This window comes from Hyphopichia burtonii (genome assembly GCF_001661395.1).
Source record: "Hyphopichia burtonii NRRL Y-1933 unplaced genomic scaffold HYPBUscaffold_1, whole genome shotgun sequence".
NCBI lineage: Eukaryota > Fungi > Ascomycota > Pichiomycetes > Serinales > Debaryomycetaceae > Hyphopichia > Hyphopichia burtonii.
In genome coordinates this window covers 2304230-2330672 of record NW_017963728.1, presented here as the reverse complement: position 1 = coordinate 2330672, position 26443 = coordinate 2304230, and the positions used below count along the sequence as shown (strand labels likewise).

General features: G+C 35.1%; 11 protein-coding genes and 1 non-coding gene across 12 annotated transcripts; 7 read left to right on the top strand and 5 right to left on the bottom strand.

Annotated features, from left to right (window-relative positions):
- Positions 1–43: 43 nt before the first annotated feature.
- On the bottom strand, positions 44–2199 carry PRD1 (metalloendopeptidase; the record flags this gene model as incomplete). The annotated part of the gene is made up of 2 exons (XM_020222682.1): positions 1693–2199; positions 44–1672 (listed from the first exon to the last, which is right to left on the bottom strand). The coding sequence occupies exons 1-2, from the start codon at positions 2104–2106 to the stop codon at positions 44–46; spliced, it is 2043 nt and encodes a 680-aa protein (XP_020079445.1). The 5' UTR covers positions 2107–2199.
- Positions 2200–5320: 3121 nt separating this feature from the next.
- Positions 5321–6373, top strand: HYPBUDRAFT_155286 (putative pyridoxal reductase; the record flags this gene model as incomplete). The annotated part of the gene is made up of 1 exon (XM_020222096.1): positions 5321–6373. The coding sequence occupies one exon, from the start codon at positions 5321–5323 to the stop codon at positions 6371–6373; it is 1053 nt and encodes a 350-aa protein (XP_020079444.1).
- A 150-nt stretch (positions 6374–6523) lies between these two features.
- Positions 6524–6841, top strand: HYPBUDRAFT_4251 (uncharacterized protein; the record flags this gene model as incomplete). The annotated part of the gene is made up of 1 exon (XM_020223412.1): positions 6524–6841. One exon carries the CDS (start codon positions 6524–6526, stop codon positions 6839–6841), a length of 318 nt encoding a protein of 105 aa, XP_020079443.1.
- A 365-nt stretch (positions 6842–7206) lies between these two features.
- HYPBUDRAFT_t21 lies at positions 7207–7315 on the top strand. Its single transcript has one exon. It is a non-coding gene; the product is annotated as a tRNA-Pro (tRNA).
- A 194-nt stretch (positions 7316–7509) lies between these two features.
- Positions 7510–9669, bottom strand: HYPBUDRAFT_103884 (uncharacterized protein; the record flags this gene model as incomplete). Its single annotated transcript, XM_020218309.1, has 5 exons — positions 7510–8071; positions 8120–8486; positions 8535–8897; positions 8982–9323; positions 9399–9669. The coding sequence occupies 5 exons, from the start codon at positions 9667–9669 to the stop codon at positions 7510–7512; spliced, it is 1905 nt and encodes a 634-aa protein (XP_020079442.1).
- A 243-nt stretch (positions 9670–9912) lies between these two features.
- On the bottom strand, positions 9913–11468 carry SSU1 (Ssu1p). The gene has a single exon (XM_020220648.1). It carries the CDS (start codon positions 11423–11425, stop codon positions 10010–10012), a length of 1416 nt encoding a protein of 471 aa, XP_020079441.1. The 5' UTR covers positions 11426–11468; the 3' UTR covers positions 9913–10009.
- A 1314-nt stretch (positions 11469–12782) lies between these two features.
- CDG1 (Cdg1p) lies at positions 12783–13862 on the top strand. Its single transcript, XM_020220647.1, has one exon. It carries the CDS (start codon positions 12983–12985, stop codon positions 13775–13777), a length of 795 nt encoding a protein of 264 aa, XP_020079440.1. The 5' UTR covers positions 12783–12982; the 3' UTR covers positions 13778–13862.
- A 370-nt stretch (positions 13863–14232) lies between these two features.
- On the top strand, positions 14233–18729 carry KOG1 (ubiquitin-binding TORC1 subunit; the record flags this gene model as incomplete). Its single annotated transcript, XM_020223974.1, has 1 exon — positions 14233–18729. The coding sequence occupies one exon, from the start codon at positions 14233–14235 to the stop codon at positions 18691–18693; it is 4461 nt and encodes a 1486-aa protein (XP_020079439.1). The 3' UTR covers positions 18694–18729.
- A 405-nt stretch (positions 18730–19134) lies between these two features.
- MTM1 (Mtm1p) lies at positions 19135–20490 on the top strand (the record flags this gene model as incomplete). The annotated part of the gene is made up of 1 exon (XM_020220646.1): positions 19135–20490. Exon 1 carries the CDS (start codon positions 19166–19168, stop codon positions 20486–20488), a length of 1323 nt encoding a protein of 440 aa, XP_020079438.1. The 5' UTR covers positions 19135–19165.
- Positions 20491–21141: 651 nt separating this feature from the next.
- HYPBUDRAFT_99477 (uncharacterized protein) lies at positions 21142–21606 on the bottom strand (the record flags this gene model as incomplete). The annotated part of the gene is made up of 1 exon (XM_020224034.1): positions 21142–21606. A coding segment is annotated over one exon (465 nt), but the record flags the coding sequence as incomplete, so codon positions are not given.
- A 724-nt stretch (positions 21607–22330) lies between these two features.
- HYPBUDRAFT_151718 (uncharacterized protein) lies at positions 22331–23227 on the bottom strand. Its single transcript, XM_020220645.1, has one exon. It carries the CDS (start codon positions 23185–23187, stop codon positions 22501–22503), a length of 687 nt encoding a protein of 228 aa, XP_020079436.1. The 5' UTR covers positions 23188–23227; the 3' UTR covers positions 22331–22500.
- A 349-nt stretch (positions 23228–23576) lies between these two features.
- On the top strand, positions 23577–26083 carry RSM22 (mitochondrial 37S ribosomal protein RSM22). Its single transcript, XM_020220644.1, has one exon. It carries the CDS (start codon positions 23608–23610, stop codon positions 26047–26049), a length of 2442 nt encoding a protein of 813 aa, XP_020079435.1. The 5' UTR covers positions 23577–23607; the 3' UTR covers positions 26050–26083.
- Positions 26084–26443: the final 360 nt, after the last annotated feature.

Here is a 26443-nt window from a genome sequence, read left to right as displayed (position 1 = left end):
AAACTTATACACAAGATTCTCTATTTGCAAGAATATAATTAAATTAGGCGCTTGAACTCAACAATTCTTCTAAGAAAGCATCTGAATTTGGTGGTCTACCTAATAAATCAGTCAAGACATCTAAAATTTCTTCAGAACCACCTTTCTTCAAAACTAAATCTCTATATCTAATACCATTTTCCACATTCATAGGATCTTCTTTGAAAAGATTATAGTAGATGTCGTTAGCGTAAACTTGAGAAAACAAGTAACCGTAATAACCTGATTGATAACCTCCAGCAATATGGCCAAATGATGCATAACCTTTAGTGGTAACACCCCCATTGGAAAATAAAGCAATTTCCTCCCTTAAGTCATTCCACAAGCTAGTCATGTCTAACTGTTCGATCTTTTCTTTATCGGAAACAGTATGTAAGCGCATATCGAAAGTACCAAAGTGCAATTGTCTTAAATTGAACAAACCAGTATTTACATGCTTTGACTTGATTAATTGGTCAATCAATTCATCGCTAATTGGCTGTCCGGTTTCAAAATGAGAAGATAACTGTTTTAATTCATTTTTAGACCAGGTCCAAAATTCTAACATCTGAGAAGGAGTTTCGACAAAATCTCTTGGAACATGGGTACCATGGAATCTAACATATTTTGTTTTTGAAAGAATATTATGGACACCATGACCTAATTCATGGAAAAAGGTGGTGACTTCGTTATGTTTCAATAAAGAAGGTTTATTTTTGGAAGGTTTAGTAAAGTTACAAACTAAAACAGTATATGGGGTTTGTCTGGTACCATCTGTTTTTTCGTAACCAGAACCCAACCCGAAATTAGCAGCATGGCCGTACTTACCTTCACGAGGGTGAAGATCAAATAAAATCCAACCAATAAATTCCAATTCACCATATTTTATATTTTGATAGACAGCAAATCTAATTACATCTTCATGCCATACAGTAGAAGGATCAGAGTTCTCAACTTTGACGAATTTAATGTCAAACAAATGTTCATAAAAGCCAAGCATCTTATCGATAGTTGAGTTCATTGGGAAATACTCAGAAATTTTTTGATGATCAACTTGATATTCCTTTTCTAATAATAAATTATCATAAAAATTTGAGTCCCAGGCAAAAATTTCATCTTGAGTAGGTAAGGATCTCGATTTCAAATCTTGATTTTTGAATTCTTTTAAACTGATGAGTTCTTTTTCACCTAATGGTTTCAATTTAGAAGTTAAATCATCTAAAAAGTCCAATACAGTCTTCTGGTTTTTGGCTAATCTATCCTCTAAGATAAACTCAGAATAAGTTTCATAACCTAATAATTTGGCTAATTCAAATCTAAGCTTAACCATTTTTTCTAAAATTTCAGCATTTTCAGGAACTTTATTTTGGTTGGAAGTATAGGCAGCTTTTCTAGTTTCTTGATTCTTAGCATATTTCAAAACGGGGAATAAATCTGGATATTTAAAAGTCATCTTCAATTTTTCTACTTCACCATCTTTAGTTTTTTCAAATCCATCAATAACATCTTGTGGAACACCATCTAATTCTTCTAAAGTAAATAAGACGAACCCATTTTCTTCATTTAAGTTTTTAGAGAATTTAACAGACAAATTACTTAATTCGACTTTCAATTTCTTTACTTCGTCTCTTTTCTCATCTGTAAGTCCAATCCGCTTCTGACTAAACTAGTTACCACTTTGTCTAAAAATCTCTTTGATTCTTTATCGATGACTGATTCATCTGCATCCTTAACTTTATTATGCAATTTTTTCAAAACCTTAAAAACATCAACTCTTGAAGATTGTTCAATACCGTTTTCTTGAAGTAACTGCTCAGCTTTGGTTGAAGCATCTCTTTTGGCTTTATCGGCCGAAACATCTTGATAGAATACGATTTGATTTTCAAGAAAAGAACTTTCGTTTTCATGCTTAGTATAAGGAATCAACAAATTTTCAACCGTTGGTTCTTCGACTGAAGCAACGTAGTCATTCATTTCCACTTCCTTCTGTGCTAATTCCTTTGCAATTTCCATAATTTCCTCTGGAGTGTGGGTCCAGGTTGGAGTTGATTGAGCTTTAGCTAAGGAGAGTAAATCGACGGACAGCATTTTGAATCAATTGAACTATTAAAACAATTCGACAAGAAAACTAAATCGGACTTTATATTTGCCAGGTTTATTTAATTTCCTAATGATCAGTTATTCACTTGAATTCATGTAACTGTGGAGTATATATATTTGAAACTTTTTTTGGACCATTTGCCTTTTCGTCTGCGAGCCCGACCCGACCACCACAGGACTGTGCGGCCCAAGTGAATGCAAAATTGGGCCTCGTATGGCTCTATCGTACGCTATGCGGGTCTTTAATAGTGTAGGTCGGCTCAAACGAAGACCTGTCAAGTGAAGAGTGAACATGGTGTCAACCATTTTGGACCTTCTTAGCTTTGGGGGAGAGGTTCTACGATTAATGAGATTTCTGTACATTTTTTGAGGAATATTCACAAAATAATTGCTGCAAATACCAACAGCACAAGGACGAGTTTATTAAAAAGCACATTAAAAATATCATTATACTCAGTTCAAGAGCCCCTTAATTAAATACCTGTCCTCGATACAAGATTCTGACTTCGAAAGCCTTTCTGGTAGTTTGATCATGATGATAACATCCCCAGCGATTGAAGTAGATACCTTGATTCCTCAAACTACCAAGCACTCTCGAGAGCGACACTCTTTTAAACTCATTTCTTTAAACCTCGTCTGAAGAGCCCTTAAAGGTGAAGTAATATGTGAATTCAATTAATTCCGAAAAGAGAAAGCCTGCGATCTCTTCTCGATGAATTGAGCCAAAATAGATAGTACTTCGCCATGATCAATATTAATGCTTCCAAAAAGTCTCATTAAAGAGCTTACTTATGTATTTCTTCCTTATAAAATATCCGAAAATACGATCTCAGGGAATGTTTTTAGGCGTCAGGTCCAATGTTGGGAGGTTTTTGCAGTTGTCGTTCACCTCTAATAGATCCGAATATACGAACAGATTAACATAAATAACCTTGATATACTGGTTATCCAATTTATTTTCATATTTGTTATCCCAATATATCTATTGTGAAATTGATAGTGTCCTCTAACTTTAACAAATAAAAATTTTTTTTTCACTTATAAGAAGATGTATTTAATGACAATATACTAATATTTATCTTTGTAGGAAGCAATTAAATCAAATAGACCCATTCTGGATTGCTTATGTTTTTAAAAAAAAACTTAAAAATTTTTAAAATATCCTTTTAAAGAGTATAAAGAACCGGTTTTTTTCATTGATGAAAGGTGTTTCGCCATGGTTCTAACATCGTACGACGTTGGACATCGTACAATGAACTTAATACGTTCGCAAACCAACTAGGAGAATAATATAAATAGCCGTGGATTCCTCCTTAGTCTCTCTCTTCTTTTATATTCTAATTAAGTAACTTTTATATTAATACAATAATTAATACATTACTCTTCAATGATCATACATTTTTTTTTTTGACATATAAGAATATATATTTAATAGCTATTTACTAATATATGCCTAGATTGGGAAAGTCTTTTTTTTTTCACACATATATTTATATATTTCACTAAGTACTAACTATATAGAAGAATTATAGAGGCAATATATAGAGAAGAGAATATAAACGTGTACAGTGGAAAATAGGAAAAACCACTTTGTTGAATAAAATTAAAATTAATCAGTCATGAGGACTAAAAATGAGTTTAGAAATTATATGATGCTAAGAAAAAACCTTTGTTTTAATGATTCGACGGGTAAGGATTCTGGGGAGTCCGATACCAGAGATCTTCGGAGATCAATAAAACATTTAATGAAGTAGAGGTATCTATTTAGCTTAGGAATTGAAGTAATGGTTAAAATCTGAGGTGCGAAAATTTGCAGCCAAAGTCTGGTGAGAGCAGAACATCCTGATAACTCCCAAAGGTAATTTAGTAACAGGACATTCTGTGTATACGTGAGTGAGAAAATGTTGGTTTGAACGAGGTGGCAGAAAGTCATGGAGACAAAGTGAGCAAGCATCTTGATTCTAAATCATCCCGAGATATACTCCAAGATGGAAAAGATGAATGTTATCGATAGAAATTTTAGAAAAGGAGTATTTGGAAACAGTTTTCCAAAAATTTGCTAATTGCGCATCCAGTCTGGGGGAATGTTGGTTGAGATGTTGACTAATGGGAAAATGTGCGTTTTGTAATTGATGTTTCTGACTCAAACTTCGAAAAGTCTCTGGAGAAATGGTTTCCGAGTTTTCTAAAAGTTGGCGCAGGAGAGTTAACCATGTTGCGGAATTCCCTCTTGGAAGGACAGGCTTTCGGATGCTCAACCAATTGGAAAAGATCTAATACATCAAACCAAGCACTCAAATAGGCTTTTTCCAGCTTTGAGAAGAAAGGGTGATATTCAATATGTGGACCTAAGATATGCAAATAAGGTTTGAGTTTGAGTTTGTGACCTAGAAGTGGAGCATACCATGGTACTATATAGGTCCCGTTCTCTAAATTTACGAAATCATAGCACGTAGCCAAAACAAAAATTTGTACTTTGTGGCGAAATCAAGTATAATGATTTTTGGGTTTATTGTCAGTGAGAAGGTGAATCACAAATTTTGGTCTACGATCTTTTAATTGCCAGGGAATGTTAAGCACTCCCAAACCTCCTAGATGCCTTAGGTTAGTTTGAGTCTTGAAACCAATGTGATTGAGAAATTTGTCGACCCTCTTTGAAGAAAGGTGATTTCTGGTGACGACATTGGACTATGTAAATCTCTGAAATAAATTTTGGAAAAGATCTAACAATTAATACCAACAGCTCGATGAGCTAAAGGTAAAAATCGGATGGGCGAATTTTAGATGATGGAAATCACTTTGATAGTCTTCTAATCCCTGAATTCTTCTTGCTGACTAATTGTATCGGCCCCTCTATTCAACTGCAAACAATACATTAAGGAGATCTGTAGTTCCAATGGGGAAGTACTGAGTATTGAATAAGCTTCACATTACACCCTAATCCCGTCAAGATCGGTCCCAATGCTCGGTTTTTGCAACGGTTTTTTTTTTTTTCGTTGTTCTGTTGATAGTTCGCATATAAGCGGAGATATGGCCCATAGTTAAGCTCGGTCTAAACCTCATTAGCTATACCAATATGTTTACTTGGCTTATTGACAGATATAAATACCAGCTAAAAAAACAAGGCATATGTAGAGATTCTTGGAGATCAATTGGCTAAACTAAATTAACAAATCAATTATCAATTGAAAAATCAAGGACGATGAGTTTCAAGCCGGTTGAACTTCACGATAAACTCAGTTATGGTACTATGACCCTTACTGCTACGCCAGAACCAAAACCAATTGAAACAAATGTGGAAACTGTTCAGTATGTAGTTGATAAGTTTAATGTTAATTTTATTAACTGGGGGGAGTATTACGATCAGACCCTTGATGGACCTGCTAATTTGGTCCTCATGAGAAAGTTTTTGGAGTCAAATGACAATGAAACAAATAGAAAGTTGGTGTTTTCAATCATAGGTAGTTACAAAATGATAGGACATAAGCCACAAGGATCCAAGGAAGGTATCACTGCGTCAATTAAGAATATTTTGAGCTATTTTCCTCAAGATAAGTTTGAAAGACCCAAAATTTTATTTGGAGCTGCTAGAAGAGATCTTGAAATTCCGTATGAAAAGACCATTGAGTACATTGCTGATTTCGTTAAATCTGGTGATATTGACGGGATTTGTCTTTCTGAAGTAGGTGCCGAATCAATTAGGAAAGCCGTTGGTGTATTCCCAATTTCTGCCGTTGAATTAGAATTATCTTTAACTTGTCAAGATTTAATCTATAATGGTGTTTTAGAAGAATTGGCTAAACAGCAAATTCCAATTTTTGCCTATTCTCCAATCGCCAAAGGTATTCTTACCGATTATACTGTTGAAAATAGTGAATCCTTCCTTGATTCACTCCATGAAAAAGATTTTAGACGTCATTTCGATAAATTCCAACCAGAAAACTATAAGCACAATTTACAAGTGGTTAAGAAATTGTATGACTTTGCTCACAATAAGAAGAACACTTCTTTGGAATCATTAGCCTTATCGTGGATCTTGAAACTTTCCGAATTACCTGAATTCGAAGGTATCAAAAATCTCCCCAAGATTATCCCAGTTCCAGGTGGTAGTACTATCGAAAAAATGGATAAAAACTTCGGTAATATCGTGGAATTGTCCGATGCTGATTTGGCAGAAATTCAAAGTATTACCAAAGGTTTTGAAGTTAAAGGAGTCAGATATAATGAACGCACAGAAGCTTTACTTTTTGCTTGAACAATAGTATATACGCTCATATAACTATAAGTCATAGACCTGTATTTATCACAATATAATTATTTTTATTTATGATTTGACATATGACAATTGAGTAACCTTGTCCGTGTTATTCGTGACATCATTTGAAGTATTTACATTTCGAACTTGATGTTTTCAATTTTCGGTTTTTACTTTGCAGTATTCAAAGCCATCAGGTTCGTAATGATGGCCGACTTGGGCGATCGGTTTGCCACGTTAGAAATATCTTTATCATGTCAAGATTTAATATTCAATGGTGTTTTGGAAGAATTATCGAAAACACAAATCCCAATCATTGCTTATAGTCCTCTTTGTAGAGGTTTAATTACTGATCATGCTGCTGAAACTACTGACGCTTTCTTGGATTCAATTCCCAAAGGTGATGTCAGACATCACATGGATAAGTTTGGCCCTGAAAATTATAAGCATAATATTGAAATTGTTTAAAAATTATATGATTTTGCTCACTCCAAAGGTACTTCTTTAGAGTCATTGGCCTTATCATGGATTTTGAAGATCTCTCAATTGCCTGAGCTCGAAGGTTTTAAGAATGTTACTAAAATCTTACCTATTCCAAGTGGTAGTACAAAAGAAAAAATTGATAAAAACTTTATATTTTTTTTTTGACATATAAGAATATATATTTAATAGTTATTTACTAATATATACCTAGAGTGGGAAAGACTATGTTTAGTCAAGAAAACCCATGTTGAATTAAGTGATGTGATAGAATTTGGCTTATGTATTGAAGCAAACACTATTTTAAAATTACAAGAATATCAATATCTAGAAATTTTCAGAGTTTGTAAAATGGGCGTGTGGTCTAGTGGTATGATTCTCGCTTTGGGCGACTGTTCAGTACACTGAACGGAACATCACTAAGCATGCGAGAGGCCCTGGGTTCAATTCCCAGCTCGCCCCTTTTCGAATTTTTTAATGCAGCTTCCTTTTTTGCAGTTGAATTCTATCCAGAATACATAGAGTTCTATAATTGGTTTTTTTTTTAATAATATTAGCTATTGTCTATTTCGTGAGGTCGTTAAATACAATAATTAGATAATGCTAAAAAGTTTTAAAAAAATACAAAAGAAAAAAAAAAAGAGATTGCAAAAGGATTATACCACGAAGACTTCCACCAATTTTCCGAAATCGATACCATCACCGCTGCTAATATCGAATATTTTGATTCCATCTAAGTTATAGATACCCTTTGAAATACCAATTAGCTTGATATCGGTTTCAAAGACTGAATGAGAGTCGATAGGTCCAATTCGAACATCGTTATCCAAAATGATAATACCATTGGTGTCCAACTTTAAGGAGGAATAGAGATTATGCAACTGAAGTTTATTATAAACCAATATGTTTTCCGTTTTTTTTTGCTCATTGGTGGCTAATAAATTAGATGATGAAAAGTTATTCGAGCTGATCGGAGCGGATGTACTCGACGCGGAATATACTGGATTAAAATTTATTGGATTTTGAACGATCAACGATAAATTGAGTTTATTTGGTGAATTATTGATGGCCTGAAGCTTCCAGGTTATTATCTCACCAAGACTGACGTTTAATTTACCTTTAAATGTTAGTTTGAGACCTGCTAGAGTGGAATTATTATTGGTGGTAAGGTTGACCGTCACTGAAGAAGTAGAAGACAATGATTTATTGAGCTTCTTACTGTTCACATTAAAGCTGGCCATTGTATTGCTAGTTGTGAATGAAGACGTGGGACTAATTTGATGATAACCAAGAGATGTCGATGAATTTACGGCAGATGGATTTGTCAATGGACTATTAGGAACATCGACCCCTTTCGACTTATACATGCTATTCATTAATGCAGATTTCCGAGGACTCATTCCATTTGCTGCTCTTATTTGAGATTGAGATTGTGATTGATATTGAGATTGAGAAGCGGTACTACTCTTTAATGAGCTGTTAATTGGCGGTGCCACTATACTGAAATCCAAATAAGGGGACCAATTAGTCGTTATGATATTTGAAACTGGTTGAAAAGAATCCAGCTCTGGAAAGTATTTAATTTTTTGTAATACCAATTTAATCCCGATCGGTTTAGAGGAATTAACATTAACTCCTGATGAAAGTGAAGTACTGTTAGAATTATTATAGCCATCAGCACTTTTCAATTCTTTATCAAGATAGTCATTATTTATTAATTTATATGTCATATTGATAGAATCTGCAAGTTTGTATCTAATCGGAAATTTGAAATTACTTGATTGAAAATTTTCAATGATACCATACTTGAACTCCATGCTCAAATCCAAGATATTGAAGTAATAGTCATTATATGCTGAGTCTTCGGTAGAGTTGTTTTTCAAAATTTTGAGGAATTCTTCCGACGATTCAATATTCAAGGTTGCTAGTAATATATTATTTCTGCCTGCTGGTTTTGTTGATTTAAGCTTGATTATTAGGGATACAGAAACAGGTAAGCACAACTTCGTACTCAATTGGTCATTATATCCAATGTCAGACTTATCTTCGCTTGTTATTATGGTTTCAGAAATGGATTGTCCATTCTCCACCGAGGAGTTACCATTTTGTTGAGATTCAGGTTCTGGACTCAAACTCTTACTAGATAAGAAATACTTTTGATCAGGGTTAAGTGATACTTGGTTATTCAATTCTTCGAATAAATTTCGTTTAGTATCAGGTCTTAAGTCAGTTAAAAGTTTTTGGGATGATTGATTTGTCTCAAGTCCATTACTTAATACATTTTCGTTATCAACCGAAGCCAGACTGAAAGATGAAGTGAGAGGGGGAGTGCTAGAAGTATTTAAAAAGCATGAAAACAATATTTTAGGATCGGAAAATTTTGTTCGAGGATAACCAATTGGAATTTCAAATTTCCAAATAACATAATGCTTATCATTAATTGAAGTTGATCCTTTTAGCCTTACATTTTCTGGAGTAATTGGGATACTCATGATACTATAATTATTAGAGGATAATTCTCCATTACTCAAGTCAGAGTAAGTACGTCCATTTTCAGATTTAGTCGAGGACTTTTGATTAACTAAATCCAGATCACCAGGTATTACTGCAACGTTTAAATACGCATGATTGTTAAAATCCGGGGAAATTGGCAGGCTAGATTCAAACTTGATATACCCAATTAGCGCTTCATCGAAGAATATAAGTTTTCTCTTGGGGACCGAATCGAGATTGATTAAAAAATTGTCGAGGTCTTTTTCGTTTTCATCTTCAGTTAGTTGATCTAATCTTTCAGGAAGAAGGATCGTAAGACTCATGATGAATGATCGTGAAGCTTGACACCGTTTTCTTTATTTCTTTTTGTTTATTTAAATAATTTTAGAACGATTCTCGTGATTGAGAATCAACGGTGACCTTAACTAATGGATTTCAAGCTTTTGTTGTATGTTTTACTTGACTTTTTTCTTTCCAGATTTGTTTTTCTAAATTTTTCAGTGAGAACACCTAACAAACAATTTTGTTCAAATTTTGCATCCTCAAAATCACTACATCAAAAATAATCATATTAAGAATTAATTCAATACATAATAGGCATAAGCCCAAGTTATATGATATCTAGAATATATAAATATGCAGAAATGCAAACAAATAAAAGGGCTAAACGATTTCATTCATCCCTTTCCGGTTCGTGTCGCCCATAATAATAGAATAAAGTAAAATACCAATCTTGTATAAAAGTCCGCATAGGCAACCAACTACGATTACAATGACAGCCACACTATAGCAGGCCCCGATAACTTTGAAAGCTTTAAACGAGTTGTGAGTGTCATATATTGCAGTATTCCCCAAGGCCATTGTACCTAGAGGGAAAGTCATTGCCCAAAAAGTTTTATTAAATTTGATTGAACCATGGAAGATTCTTGAGCAAAAATGGTTTGAAGACGGAGTGTAAGTATATTTTGGATTTGGATTTTTAGTAAATGGAGGAACTTTGGATAAACTAGTGGTTACCGCAAGGAACGTCAAGAAATAACCAAAAGATGCAAGGTATAATGCAGCTAGAGTGGTTACGGAAATTATTGAGTTTCCAATGATCAAGCAAACGAGTCTTGATTCATTTGCAATATCGGATTTGTAACTCTTCATATAACTGAAAAATGGAGAGTTCAATAGAGTATATTGATGTTGCATGATAAGATCAAACGAATTTTTACCGAAAAGAGAAATCGAATAAGCCGCTTGACCCAAAAGACCAATTGGAAGAAAAGTAGTGAATACCAATTCGGTAGCCGGTGATTTATGGGCAAAGAGTTTCTGAAAATATAGAGTAAGAATAATATTTAACCCGAGGGCTATAGCATTTGACCATAATACAAAACTAACTAATAAAGTGATGATTTTTAAATTAGTTGTAGGTAAATCGGGCACAATTATTCCACCAGATGCTGAAGCAACAGTAAGGGTAACTACTGGTAATAACATTGTTGAGTGGAATTGTTTAGAAGTCACTTGATTTTTAACCAGTCTTCTTTTGGAAAGCAATGCAAAATAAAAGGTGATACAAGCAGTATATAGTGAAAGGACAACAGCTATCCACCATAAAACATAAATACCTATAATCCAACGATCTTTAACCAAATAGTATAAAAAATTAACCAACGTCGTATAACCCATTGGTAAACAGCCCATGAACACCGCTTCTTCGGGATTATTATGAATGTTAGCAAATGTCTTGGGATACTTACTCAATGCACCAATAAATGAAGCTACCCCAACTAGGAATAAAAATATACTTATCCCCCACATGATTATTCCACATACTTTCAACCATTCCGAAGGATACTGAAAATTATAAAGTAATGAACTAGTTACACCGGTCCCCATGACCGGTGCAAAAAATAACGGGGTAAAACCTCTTAATAATCTGTCATCAATGGTCTTACCGAGTCTTCCCCATATAGAAGATTCGGCAAAGTCACTTGTCAAGGTTTCACTATTCAGTTGAGATAGATTCGCAACCAGCGAGCTAGCCTCATGCATCTCACTGTCGCGGTTCCTAGCTGGCAGCGTCATTGTCAAATCCTAACCTGCGAGAATATCCTGGTATCAAAGTCTTGATGTTTAAACATTTTAAAAATCGTATATCGTTATCAAAAGGAATGATTTCAAATATATATACTTATAGCAAGTATCATGCTTTATTATGCATGTTCCGTGGAAACTGCATAAAATAGAAAAAAAAAAAAAAAAAAAAAAAAGAACAGACTTTTGTGTTGATAGAAAACGGAGAACGGGGTTTGAGACAAATCATTCTTACTCTTCAGCCGTTTGACATTGGCAGGGACTGTCGTCGTATGCCCCCTGACTCTTCCTATGAGTACATTAAACTGATCGGGGGCTGCCATGCGTGGTTTTGTCAGGAACGCAATATATCACTCAAGGCCCCGCGGGGTTTGAAAATGAGTAATCTTTAGCCTGCGGAGTTTGAAATTTCTGACTCACGGCAGAAAGGAATTTCCACTCAATCGAACTTACGATCTACGAATACTTCAAAAGGTTAGCTGCAAATAAAAATAGCATCGATTGAAGGACCATGGCGGTTATTGCCGCTTTTGCTGCTGGCAGTGTTGAAAGTCTGCTGAGATTAGGTACATCTACCCGGAATTGGCTATTCTCAAAACGGGTCTTGAGATTCAGACTTCCCGGTAACTACAATTTGATTGATGATACAGATGGGACTTGAAACTGTAGCACTTTAACGGACTGTAGAGAGCTCACTGGTAAGTACGAAGTGGTTAGCGACCAATCATTGGCTACACTATATATATGAATACTGCTGAGCTGGATCGAGCTAATGGAGAATAGATCTGTAAACCGGCTGGCTTGACCCTCCCCGGTCTGTCTTTTCATCGTAAGTGCTATTTCCGGCCTGCTGCTAAATTTATCGGCCATTACTTGAAAAAAATGAATATAGCGGTTATTACCCTTTTGGCCACAGGGCCGCCGCGAAAATACCACTTCCGGGCCCGTAAAGACAGCATGGGTCGATTGACATAGAGAGGAGTTCCAATAGAGACTCCAGACTAAAACTACACGAGGAAGGCTACACTTTACAACTGAGAGTGTGCTGAGCTTCCCAACAATTTCATAGGACAAGCCTCGTCGTGGAAAGAAACAATCCTTGGGAAACCGATTATCTTATCTTTCCAACACAGATACAACACGTAACAATTGAAAGGAGCGGACTGATTCAAAGATTACAGACACGCGAGCGGCCGGTCGTGTAAGACCACCTGCCTAATCAGGCAGGTACCGCCCAAAATAATTGCTCGTCGGGCGATTTGCTGTTCTTTTTGTTCCCCCCCCTCCTCAAAGAATATAAATATTGGGCCGCTCCCGCTATTTTTGGTTTCTTGTTAGGGGATTATCTTCATCAAACACTCTTGCAAGCTTCCAGGGTAGTAAAATACATATTTTTTGTTGTCCTGTCTTGATACCACTCATCTTACGCTTAAGGTCAAGTGACATTTCATCATAGGTGCTCATTTGTCGGATATATCCTAAATTAGCTATTCGTAAGGAAAAAACGTCAATCCATCAAAATTTGATTTATTGAGAAATTTTTCCATCATGTTAACTGTGAATCAATCTAACTCTTTTGCTCAACAGAATAATGCCTATGCTGCCTCCTTGATGCGTTCTACTGCTTCCAGTCCATCTCCTCATTCTGTTTGCAAATGTGGAGCAATGCATCCTTCAGAAAGTATTGATAGAACTAAACCTCAAGCGGAAACTAAGGTAGAATTAGAAGATGAAATCCCAAATAATAAATTTGGTAGATTGATTGAAGATTTGAAAAAAAGCTTAGGTCCAGATAAAGGTCTTTCATCTGAGGATATTGATGTTGAAAAAATCAAAGAAATGATGGAACTGTATGAATCTGATGAACTGGAATGGGGGAAATATGCATTAAATGACCCATCTCGTAGTTATACTAGAAATGGAGTCATTGACTTAAATGGCAATGCTAATCTACTTATCTTGGTTTGGAATCCAACAAAGTCAAGTGCCATTCATGATCACGCAAATGCTCATTGCTGTATGAAGATTTTAAAAGGTACTTTGAAAGAGTCGCTTTATGATTTCCCAGAGAAAGTCGGTAATGAACTCGTTCCTAAAAAGGAAACCCTCCTTCATTGCGAAGACGTTGGTTATATCAGTGATGATATCGGATTGCATAAAATTTCAAACCCTTTAGATAATGAAGTATCTGTTTCTCTCCATTTATATACTCCTCCATATGCTTCTTTATATGGATGCTCCATGTATGAAGCTGGTAATGGTAAAAGACATCACGTCGATATGAGTAAATATTACAGTTATCAGGGAAAATTAATCAATCCAAAGGATAGCTCCGCTTGTTAATTCCCATTTTTTGCATCTTTGGTTTATTAATATCATTTTTAACCATCTAATTTTCTTTCTTTTTTTTATATTTTGCTTCTCTTTGATTCCCTTTGCTTCTTTGGTTTTTATGGCTTTTATGGTTTACTTATATCTTCAATTCTATATTCATTCACTATCTACTTGTAGTCACTCATTTGCATTCGTATCTTGGGTGTACGGAGCTCTGTATCCATCTCAATGTACGACATTCCAAAAATTCTCATTTGGTCGATAACGACCTGCTTCTCGATTTGTTGGTAATCTCGTACTAGAATTACAATTATATCAAGGGAATATAGACCTAGAAACTTCAAGAATAAATTACATTGACTTCTTTTGTGTTTCAGTTATCTCTTGATTTATCCTTAAGGTCTTCCACTTAGCAGATAAAAGATCTGCTGTGAATAGTTTTATCCCCACTTCAATTTTGGATAATGTCTAATCAACAGATGGTTTATTATGGCCCTCAGCCATTAAAACCCCTAAATGATAAGATGAGACATGGCTTCGAGAAAGAGTATAATTCTGAAAACTTTTTAACTTTACTTGCAAATACTTTTTATATTTATTTTGATGATAAACGACATAATACTAATGGTAACCCGATTTCTGAAAAAATTAAACAATCCCCTGAATATTATAGAAATTATCAACCGATAACTGATTGGAAAATTATGCGTGAAAGACAAAAGACTATAAGTGCTGTATTGGTACTATGTTTAAATCTTGGAGTCGATCCACCAGATATCATGAAAACTTATCCCTGTGCCAAATATGAAGCATGGTGTGATTCGTCTGCTTATTCAGATACAAAGAAAGCTATAGAAGCAATCGGTAAAAATTTGCAGTCTCAATATGAAACTTTATCTTTAAGAACAAGATATAAACAATCTCTTGATCCTTGCGTTGAAGATGTAAAAAGATTTTGCAATACCTTAAGAAGAAGTGCTAAAGAAGAAAGAATTTTATTTCATTATAATGGTCATGGTGTTCCTCAACCTACTACTAGTGGTGAAATTTGGGTTTTCAATCGAGGTTATACCCAATACATCCCCATTTCTTTATATGACTTACAAACTTGGTTGGGGGCTCCAGTTATCTTTGTTTATGACTGTAATAGTGCAGGTAATATAGTTCATAACTTTAAAAAGTTTGTTCAAAAAAGAATAGACGATGATAATGATGGTAACCATGACATGAGTGCCCCTTCTCCAACTTCTGCATACTTAGATTCTATCCAATTGGCTGCTTGTAAAAGTGACGAACTTTTACCCATGAGTCCTGATTTACCTGCTGACTTATTCACCTGTTGCTTGACTTGCCCAATTGATATCAGTGTAAAATGGCTTATCATGCAATCTCCTTTAAAAAAAAATTACTATAATATGCTTCCAAAAAATTCAATTGGTAATGTAATAATACCCGGTAAATTAACTGATAGAAGAACTCCATTAGGTGAATTGAATTGGATCTTCACCGCAATAACTGATACTATTGCCTGGACTTCTTTATCGAGACCAATATTTAAAAGATTATTCAGACAAGATTTAATGGTTGCTGCATTATTCAGAAATTTCTTATTAGCCAAAAGAATCATGCCCCATTTAAACTGTAACCCTATCAGTGATCCTCCATTGCCCGAGTTAGTAAGATTCCATCCAATGTGGGATTCTTGGGACTTAGCAATAGATCAGGTCTTTGCTCAGTTGATAAGAAATAAAAATCCTAGTCCTACTGAAGATAATGCATTAAGCAATTACAAAAACATGGCAGCTACTCCCCAAGCTTCTACCACTAAATTAAACGGGATCAATACAACTTCGAATAATACTTCTTCCTATTTAAGTAACAGTGCTAAACCAAGTGCTCCTTTGACCACACCAAATGGAACACAAGCAATACCCCCTCAATTAGGAGGACCAAGACCTCTGATTGCACCGCCACTAAATCAGAACTTAACTAATTATCAACACTCTACATTCTTCGAACAGCAATTAACGGCTTTTGAGATTTGGCTTAAATACGCAGGGCCATCCACTAAAGATGCCCCAGAACAGTTGCCAATAGTGTTACAAGTTTTATTGTCTCAAGTGCATCGTTTAAGAGCCTTAATCTTATTATCCAAGTTTTTAGACTTAGGTCCGTGGGCTGTATATCTTTCATTATCAATTGGTATTTTTCCTTATGTTTTGAAATTGTTATTAAGTCCAGCTCAAGAATTAAAACCCGTGCTTATTTTCATTTGGGCTAGAATCATGGCCATCGACTATAAGAGCACTCAACAGGAATTATGTAAAGATAAGGGGTATAATTATTTCTATTTAATTTTCAATTCCAACCCTTCAAACCAAATTGGTGCTCCTGGGGCCCCAGGTAGTATTAGTGGAAGTAATGCAGCCAATATCTTGATAAATGATGATCATAAAGCCATGAGCGCATTTATATTAACCCTTTTCATTAAAGATTTCAAAAGTGGTCAAAGATTATGTTTTTCAATTGAATTAATTAATAATTGTCTTAAATTTTTAGCAACTAGTGAGAATCCTTTATTACGTCAATGGTGTTCATTGTTATTATCACAACTATGGTATAAGTATCCTGATGGTAGATGGATTATTCATAAAGATGGTTACTTAAGTACATTTTTAACTTTGGTGAATGATCCTATTCCAGAAGTTAGAACTTCAATTATTTTGGCTATGACTAACTTTTTGAGTGATTCTAGTGATACCCAAGCACAACCACAAGGTCAAGGCCAAGGTCAACCTCAACAACAGCCACAAAGAACTCAATCATCTAACATTAATGCTGAGTTACGTAAAGATGAATTAAAACAACAGGATTTGAAATTAGCTAATGTCATTTTAAGTTTGTTGGGAGATGGGTCATCAATGGTAAGAAAAGAGATTGTATATTTTATTAATAGATTTGTCAAGGTTTATACCAAGTTTTTCTTAGTTGTTGCCTTTAACCAACTTGAGGAGGAAATTGTTTTGATTGACAATGCTAATTACTTACATGAATTCAGAAAGAATTCACCAGCATACTGTTCAATTTTCAGTTCAATTTGGAAAGCCCTTTTAATTTTATCTGAAGATCCTCATTTAGAAGTGAAGCAATTAGCAGAAACCTTGATTGATTTTATAATGTTAAAATTGAATCAAAGTGAATTATCACCGTTAGTCAAAGAAATGCAGGATTATCTTTTAAGTAAATCGACCATAACCATTGGAGAGAATTTCAAGCAGCCAATAATCAATAGACCATTAGGGAATATACGTAACGGTACTGAGCCGACGAAAAGACAAGTTTCTGGTGGTGCGGTTATGAATAGAAAGAATAATTTACTTATTGATGGAACCTCAATGAAAACTAGATCAGCATCTACCAATAATTTGAATGCATTATACCAAAAACAATTAAATGGTCGTGGTAACGATGACAATACAGATGCAGAATCGATATCTTCCAAGATCAAGAACATGTCAATTTCAAAGTTATTCAAAAGTTTCCAAATTAACGAAGAACATGACTTGAAAAATTTTACTCGTATATTACAGTCAGGACCCACACCAAGTACATACGGTGCTGAATTCAAACCAAAGACTCCTCGTTTCATTCCTCGAGATTTAACTGCCGATATTGAATTGAAAGATGAATCCGGGTTTTTCGAGTATAGTTGTGAGTATTTTCAAGAACCTCAAATGTCAAAAAATGAAATCGATGAGCCAGGTTCAGAAGAGTATATTAAACGGTTATGGAGACGTAATCGAAATGAACAAATAATTCAAGAAACTCAACCACAGAAGAAATTGGCGGTTAGAGGTGATTGGAATCGAAACGCTCCTATCACTTTGAACAATAAGTCTCAACCAAAATTAATTAAGTTTACCCAATTTGAAAAAATCTTGGTTGCAAGCGATGAAAAAGATACTGTGTCCGTGTGGGATTGGGAAGTTGGTAAGATTGTTAAGAAATTTTCTAACGGGAATCCATTTGGTACTAAGATAACTGATATGAAGTTTTTAAATGAAGATGATTTACCTCTTTTGTTGACTGGTTCATCAGATGGGGTTATCAAAATTTATAAGAAATTTCATACTGAAAATGAAGAAGGAGAAGAAGAAAAAAATTGTGAACTTATTGCATCTTGGAGAGCATTAACTGATTTACTATTAACGTCCAAAAGTTCTGGTTTAATTTCTGAATGGCAACAATCAAGAGGGTCTCTTCTAGTGAGTGGTGATGTCAAAATAATTAGAGTTTGGGATGCTCCTCGTGAGTTATGTTTAGTTGATATTCCTGCTCGTTCTACCTCATCCATTACATCCTTGACCTCCGATCAAGTTGCTGGTAACATCTTTGTTGCTGGATTTGACGATGGAAGTTTAAGAGTATATGACCGTCGTATGGACTCAAGAGACTCGATGGTTAAGGCTTGGCCAAAATCCCGTGCTACTTATTCATCTTCCAACCCAGTGCTGAAGGCTTCTATCGGTCGTGGTTCCATAAGAAACATCCATATGCAAAGAGGGGGATTTAGAGAATTAGTGAGTGGGTCTTCGGATGGTTTCATCAATCTTTGGGACGTAAGATTGGACGAACCAGTAGTTTCATTCGACAATTCGCCAGAAAAATCAATCAGAAGCATTGATGTTCATGAACATGCTCCTATCATTACCACCGGGTCCAAAAACGTGAATATCTGGACCACTTCTGGTGACTTAATCTCGACCTTACGTAAACCACACGAAAACTACTTGAGTAATAGAACCTCCAATTATTTATCCAGCACTTCCTTCCATCCCCATAGAATGATGGTGGCCACCAACTATAATCAAGATTCAAGCATCAACGTTTACAACTGCAGCGATATCATTCTGGAATACTTGTAATAAATAAATTATTAATCTATAGCATGTCGACATCGTATACAATAATATATACAATATATACAATAATATATACAATATATACAATAATATATACAATATATACAATGATATATACAATGATATATACAATGATATATACAATAATATATAATAATATAAACCGTACAACATCGCTATCGCTAACCATTTTGTTTTCGCAGCCTCCTATAGATTTGTGTGTCTCATTAAAACCGTCATCGGAGAGCACACTTTTGCGGAAGCAAAAAAACGCTGCTAAACCATCGATCAACCCACGCTGGCACTGTATACAGGCAATGACTTTGCTGGAACCCTAACAAAACAAAAAAAAAGAAGTAATAAAAAAAAGAAGAAAAAGACAGTTAAGGCGAAAGACAAACCTCTACCTCTGATTCTTTTCGTTAGAGATAATACCCTTGAGTCAGTATAGTGAATAGTGTTTTAGAATAGCGAGATGTCCATGTCTTCTGAACTAGCGGCGGGTATTGAAGATAACGATCTTCATTTTGGTGATCGTACCCTGAGACCAACTGCAAAGAACAATAAGTCCAACATTGAAGGAAGTGCTGAAGAGATCACTACGATGCAGAGAATGATCAGTGCTTCACTGGGATCGTTTCTCACGTCATTGGTGGTGACGCCTTTTGACGTGGTTAGAATCCGTATACAACAGCAAGAAATACTACCTTCCGATAAGGTATGTTGTAATGCAAAGGCCAATAATGTATTACCAGATGGGAATGGCAGAAACACTCTTGCTAAGATATCGGCATCTAAAGCTTTAGATATGGGGGAAGCTGCAAAGTTGAATATACCAAGAGTTCCATCTTCATCAGCACCAGCAGCTGCAAATGCCATTGCAGCCTCGGGCAATCCACTCCAAGCATTAGCTGCTGACTCTCCCGAGCTTTTTTGGATAAATGGAGGATACTGTCAATCAGCGGAGAATTGTTCTCGTATCAATTCGACTTTCCAAGGGTTTGTTAATATAAGTAGAAATGAAGGATTAGTGACTTTATGGCGGGGGCTTTCCCTTACTTTATTCATGGCCATTCCTTCAAATATCATTTATTTCACTGGTTACGAATACATCCGTGATCACTCACCTATAGCATATCATCCTCTCAATCCACTATTATGTGGTGCTTTTGCAAGAATAATGGCGGCCACGTTTGTCTCGCCAATTGAATTGATTAAAACAAGATTACAATCAATTCCTTCTGACTTGAAAGATGGATCGAGTAATTCAAAGATTTTGAAAACTTTGCTTCATGATTCCTATAAACTTGTTAACCAACGCGGTATTGGAACTCTTTTCACCGGGTTAAAGATCACATTGTGGAGAGACGTTCCATTCTCGGGAATATACTGGTCTTGTTATGAGTTCATTAAAGAGAGATTGAGCTTAGCATTACAAGTTGATTTTAATAATGAAAAAATTAAATCACAAAATGAAGATTGGAAAGTTTTTGCAACAAGTTTTTTGTCTGGTTCAACTTCTGGTGCCATTGCTGCATTATTTACTAATCCTTTCGATGTAGGTAAAACAAGATTACAGATCACCACCCAGGAAGCTCATTCAAAAGGTGAAAAATTGAAAAGACCTTCTATGTTTAGATTTCTTTACAAGATTTATCGAAATGAAGGTATTAGTGCTTTATACTCTGGGTTTGGCCCTCGTTTAATGAAAATTGCACCATCTTGTGCTATTATGATTTCTTCGTATGAAATTGGGAAAAAATTCTTCAAAAATGGTAACACTGAAGCTAGTCAATAAAATTGCATTTTACTTGGCCATTTGATCAAGTCCATTGACGAAATTATTAAAACAAAAAGCATAAAGGGTAACTCCTCTTGTACATACTTTATAGAGTTTATAGAGCTCGTCGCATTACATAAATATAAAATACGTAAATATTAAATGATTATAATGACAAGTCTACGGTTGTTTTTGTTTTCTTTCTTTCAGTATCATAAATATATATATCCTATCTAATTCCATTCACCGCTGTGAAGAACACCAGGCTCTTTGAAAAAACCCTGATTGAAAAGTTCATTTTCAAACTCACCAATTTCATCCCGTGATGTTTGTTGAGGTTGGGCCGATTGGTTTTTTGTAGGAGCTAATTTATGCCTTCCAAGGTATTCTTTATTAGGAGTATAACTAACTTTATCATTGTCAATCAATTTAATTGGTTGAGTTTGATTATCATTAGCAGAATTCTTTTTTAAAATATTTTTAACTTCCGCCGTCATGAAATTAGATGACGATGAAGGAGCAGAAAGAGGACGTTCACGTCTATTATTGTAAACTTTGACCCCCGATCCAGGTTCTCGAGAATTAGATTTCTCGTTAACTGGGAATTCGCAGTTTATTAACTTCCCATAAAACTGGGAACATGCGTTATAATTTTTAATCGAAGTTGTGTGTAAAGCAGTAATATAATCTAAAAATGCTTCTCTTAAACTTTCTGAAATTGATCTTACTAATTGCAATTCGACAACTTCTAAATTATATATATTTGCTTCCAATTTTTCCCTAAGTAATGCTGTCACGGTTGCATTATGACCATATTTAACTTCAGAATCTTTAATTTGCTTTAAGATTTTGGTTTGTTCATTGATTAATTCTCGTTGTTTTTTCTCTCTAGCATGAACACTTAACAAATGATTCTTCAATTGGGATAATTTTGTGAGAGTTGCTTGGTCACCGGTTTTTTGACGTGATAAGAGTTCAGTGAAGTCTTTGACCATACTTGAACTTTCAGTATTTGGAATCAGCAGAGTCCAATTTCTAAAATCTTTTATAAGATCTTCTCTTGCAGCCATTGATTTTTGTTCTGCTTTAAGTACTCTCGTAACTTTACTTTCTAAAGTTGAAGCCAATACCCCATTCTGGATCGGGAAAAGGTTCTTCATTTTATCTTCATCAGAATCATTAGTTGATAATTTACTAGTATCTGAATTAACAAAATGAGGAATATTAAAAGACATTTTATCCAATACTTTAAAAAATGCGGTGACTGGTCTTATGTCCATCGAAGAAACCCTGTTCTCGTTTGCTGGAGTAGTCACTGATGGGAAACTTGATATTGTCGATGATAACTTTGGTAAAATAGACCTTGATGTAGAATCAGTTTCAGTAGTAGTACTAGAATTTGTTAGATTTTGAATCTCTTTTAAAGGACTGTCACCATCTCTCAAATCCGAGAGCCTGTAAACTGGATGGGGCCTCCCCGTATTAAACATCAATATATATTGTTGTTGTTTATTTCGAATGGAGTTTTATTTTTTTTCGACACGAATTAACTAGTAACTCTATATAGATTAACTCTCGCCTAACTTATCACAATCGTTTAGTAACGACTGACAACCGACAGTTTGTAAAGATAGTTGAATCTGCTCACTGTTCAAAGGATTTCGAAGGATAAGTTGATTTTATTCATCATCTGTGTTTCTAGTATTTGTAAACTTGCAACCAAAAAATTCATGGCTAACAAAAAAAAAAAAATGCCAGAAAAAACAAAAAAAAAAACATGTTGCAACATCTCGAAAAAAACGCTATAGAGCACGATATGCACTTATGATATGATAAGTTGTACTACAGAATTCTTTCATTGCGAGGAACTAACGAAACATAGATTGAAGAAGACACATTGCTAAAGTCTTACGAATAATCTATTCGAAGAAGGGAATAAGAAAAAAAAAATCATCAAGTTAAATTGTTTTATTGTACATGAGAGTTATAAACTACTTCCAAAAGAGACAGGAAGTCTATCGTGAATCATTTTATTTTTTAGTTACATCACCATCGATGTTCAACCCGGTGACGTCGGCAATTTTTTGTCTCAAGGATTGAACACGGCCTTGTAATGATTTTTGACTAGATTCGGAGGCTTTTTCAATTTGATTAACGAATTCATCAGCTTTTTCAATCGAAACCTGTTGCGAGTGAGCCACTTCTGGGATGTATTTTTCTTCCAAACTCCAGATGAACCCAGTGGTATTACTGAATGTTTGAGGCAAGAAGTATTTGAATGATGCAACACCTAAAATAACTGGAAAAGTGGCTTTTGAAACAATTCCTCTCTGGCGGGCCATAATGTTACCAGACAAGGCCGCTATTAATATGTATATACCATTTGGTAAAAGATCTTCAGTTTTGTTGTGCAACCCACTAACAGTACTCGTAACTTGTCTTTCCTTCTCATTATATTGAACATATTTGTTATTTAAGAATCCTTGTAAACTATTGTATGCACTAACCACCGATTCTCTCCCACTTTTAAATGTGCTCTCTAATGCTGATGGTGAACGGACGGAGATTCCATCAACCAAGCGGTTTGGGCCTAGTATCTCTACTTCGGATCCGGCAGCTGGAGTGACTGTTCCAGGAACTGGAACAACGTTGGATTCATCTTCATAGAATCTACGTTTAGACTCATTATGAATGCTTGGTTGTCCTCCGAATATCATGCTGGACGAAATACCAGCAGCAACACTCACTAAAACCGGTATTCCACGGTTCATTGTCAGTCTTGAGAACATTTCCGTCTCTTCTATTGCAAAAATCAATTGGTTAAACCTAAAGAAACGCTGAATCGAATTGAAAAAATTCTGAATGTCCAGAGACAAAAAAAAATACACCATTAAGAGAAAGCCTTCGTATTGAGCCAGTCATATCGCACTGTTTCTTCCAACCTGTAATTACCGAAACTCAAGCTGCAAAAGAAAATAACCTGCAAAACGTGATGATGCTTTACAGTTTAGAATGCTGACATTTGCAACCTGCACACAGCGCAATATGGTTATAATCTCTCTTACGATGAGATATAAGGGACGATATCTAACTTAAATAAACCCAACCGAAACAAAGCATTAAGGAATATTATACTAATGTTAGCGAGGACATCGATTTTGAGAAGTAGACGGTTCGTCTTATCTCGATACGCTAATTTAACTTATGGCCTCCGAACTAATGCAACCTCATCACTGAAAAAACTTCAGAACCTCGATCCATCAACCTATGATTTCATTAAACATGAACTGGGAAATGATGTCAAGGCTACGGAAGCTCTTCCATTCGACAAAATAAGACATAGCGAAACCTTTGGCCAGTTGGTTGTGAGTGAACGGTTAAAAGAATATAAGCAGCTTAATGAGGATCAGAGTGACAAGCATGTGAGGATTCAAGAGGATGATTTTGAAGATGAGATATCACCATATAGAAATCCTGATGGATCTTTAAAACAAGGTGACAACTCAGAGGAAGCAAGGTTACATCCCTTAACTTTGGAAGGTAGAGTTGATAGAAATGTTACTGTTCTACCCACTGAAATAGCTAAAGTCATTAACAAAAACATATTGAGTACTTCTCGTCCGGATAAATTACGTGAAAGAGCCGCTAATATATTTAAGAGTTTAAGTTCGGATCAGATTCTATTAGCCCCAGAGTCGGCCTTAGATTGTGATGCCCATATAGCTTCTTTATTTTTGCAAAATTACTCCCACGCACATCATGTTTTATTAGAATTACAGAAAAGAGTCGGTAAAGATAAGTTTAATCCTCAGAGTGTGTTAGATATTGGACATGGTCCAGCCACTGGCATGGTTGCTCTTAATGAAATAATGGGAAATGAATGGGTTCCAGAAGAAAAAGACGTTTACGTTGTTGGTAGATCAAATTATGAAATGAAAAAGAGAGCTAAGATTATTTTATCTCGTCAATTAAACGAAAATTTAGTAGAATATGAAGTACCAGATGAAAATGAAGATATTGAAGGGAATAAAAACGAAGGTGTGTCACCAGAGGAGGACGTGTTGGAAAAAGAAAAACCAGAAGTAGACGACTATGTTGGTCCTGTCGATGCAAGTAAAATTCAAATCAAAACAAAATTAAGAGACTCATTACCTGTGTCAAAAAGATATGATTTAATAATGGTAAACCAAGCCTTGTTAACAAGGGAATATAGTTTTTCGAGAGATATCGACACCAATATTCATATGATTTTGAAATTATTGAAGCCAAACGGTCATTTAGTATTAGTTGAAAGAGGTAATGCCTTGGGGTTTGAAACCATTGCTAGAGCTAGGCAAGTGATGATCAGGCCAGAATCATATCAAAATGAACGTGGTAAGATTCCAAGACCTTATATTAAAGGTTCAAGTTTAAAACCACAAAAATTAAAGAAAGAAGATCAACTCATTGATGATAATGATATCAAATATGAAGAAGAACTTTTCAAACAATTGGAAGATGAAGATTTTGAAGATGAAGATTTAGAATTTACCGAAGATGAGAAAATTGCAGCTCAATTCAAGGAAGAGAGCCTGCTGGATTTCGAAAAGGAAATCAATTCAAAATATGGCGAAGTTAAGGAAGAAGACTTGAAATTTGAATATGAAGGTGGTGACGAATATGAAGTTGTTCCTTTAGATTTTGAAGAGCCGCCTCTCTCACAATCTACTCTTAACGCTGATAGTGTCGATTATCATATCAGTATCATAGCACCATGTTCACATCACGGAAAATGTCCATTACAATTGGGAGATCCTAAGTACTATAAGATTTCTTCTCATAAACATCGTTTCAACTTCTGTTCCTTTAACAAAACCGTGGAAAGACCAAAATATACTATGGAGTTAAAGAAGGGCCGTAGGCTTGCAACTAAATGGGACAAGACCGCAGAAGATGGTTTTGGATTAGATAATCTCCTGAGAAACTCCTTAAAAAAATTAGGTGGTACTGGTAGACCTGGATCTAATAATACTGAAACGGGTTCATTTTCCTACTTAATCGCTCAACGATCACCAAATGATGTCGAAAGTATAAAAAATATCGAATACGAACGTTCTCATAATAGCTCGACTGACATCGATGAGCAAGACCCTAAGAATTGGCCTCGTATTATTTCCCATCCAGGAAAAGTTAAAAAGAACGTCAAATTAACCGTTAGTGCACCATCCGGTAAGATTGAAATTTGGCAAATTCCAAAAAGTTTAGGTAAACAGGTTTACCATGATGCCAGAAAGCTGGCTAGAGGTGATTTATGGCCATCGCCATTGGGAAAGAAGGGTGTTATAGTTAAAAACTCCTTATCTGATGAGAAGAAAGAAAAATTAGAGGCCATTCTGAAAACTCAAAAGAAGTCCTTTTTAAAGGAACAGCGTAAAAAGGACTGGAAAAAAGTAACCACTGCCGATTCTACCTATTTCGATGATGATATAGTAACTATGGCAGACTCGATTGCTTCAAGTCTTGAAATGACTAAAAAGTATAAACAACAAGGTAAGAAGGCAAAATTTGATGTTGACCTTAAAAAATACGAAGGAAAGTAGATATTTATTTACTTCTTTCACGTTCTGATGTTCGACTTTGTATATAGTTTTTATCTTTCTGCTTTTTTGTTTCCTCCTCTAATTACCATAGAATTGCTGTACATACTCATGGAGGATAACAAAACTATTTATTTATTTCGAGTATATAGGTTTAGCAAATATATTTAATTTTTCTTTCTAAGTTGGCTGCAAAACAACGGTTTTCAGATGGTGAGATGAAAGGAGCTTTTTGTTCAAGAGGCGATAACCGCGAATAATAAACCGGAATTTGAACCTTATCAAGAATTGGAGTTTGACCTTATCAAGATTTGCATCGGGCTACGCGAATACCCCTTTATACTATATAAAGTTGGAAAAATCCCAACTCCATTACTACTTAAATTTTACTCGAGAT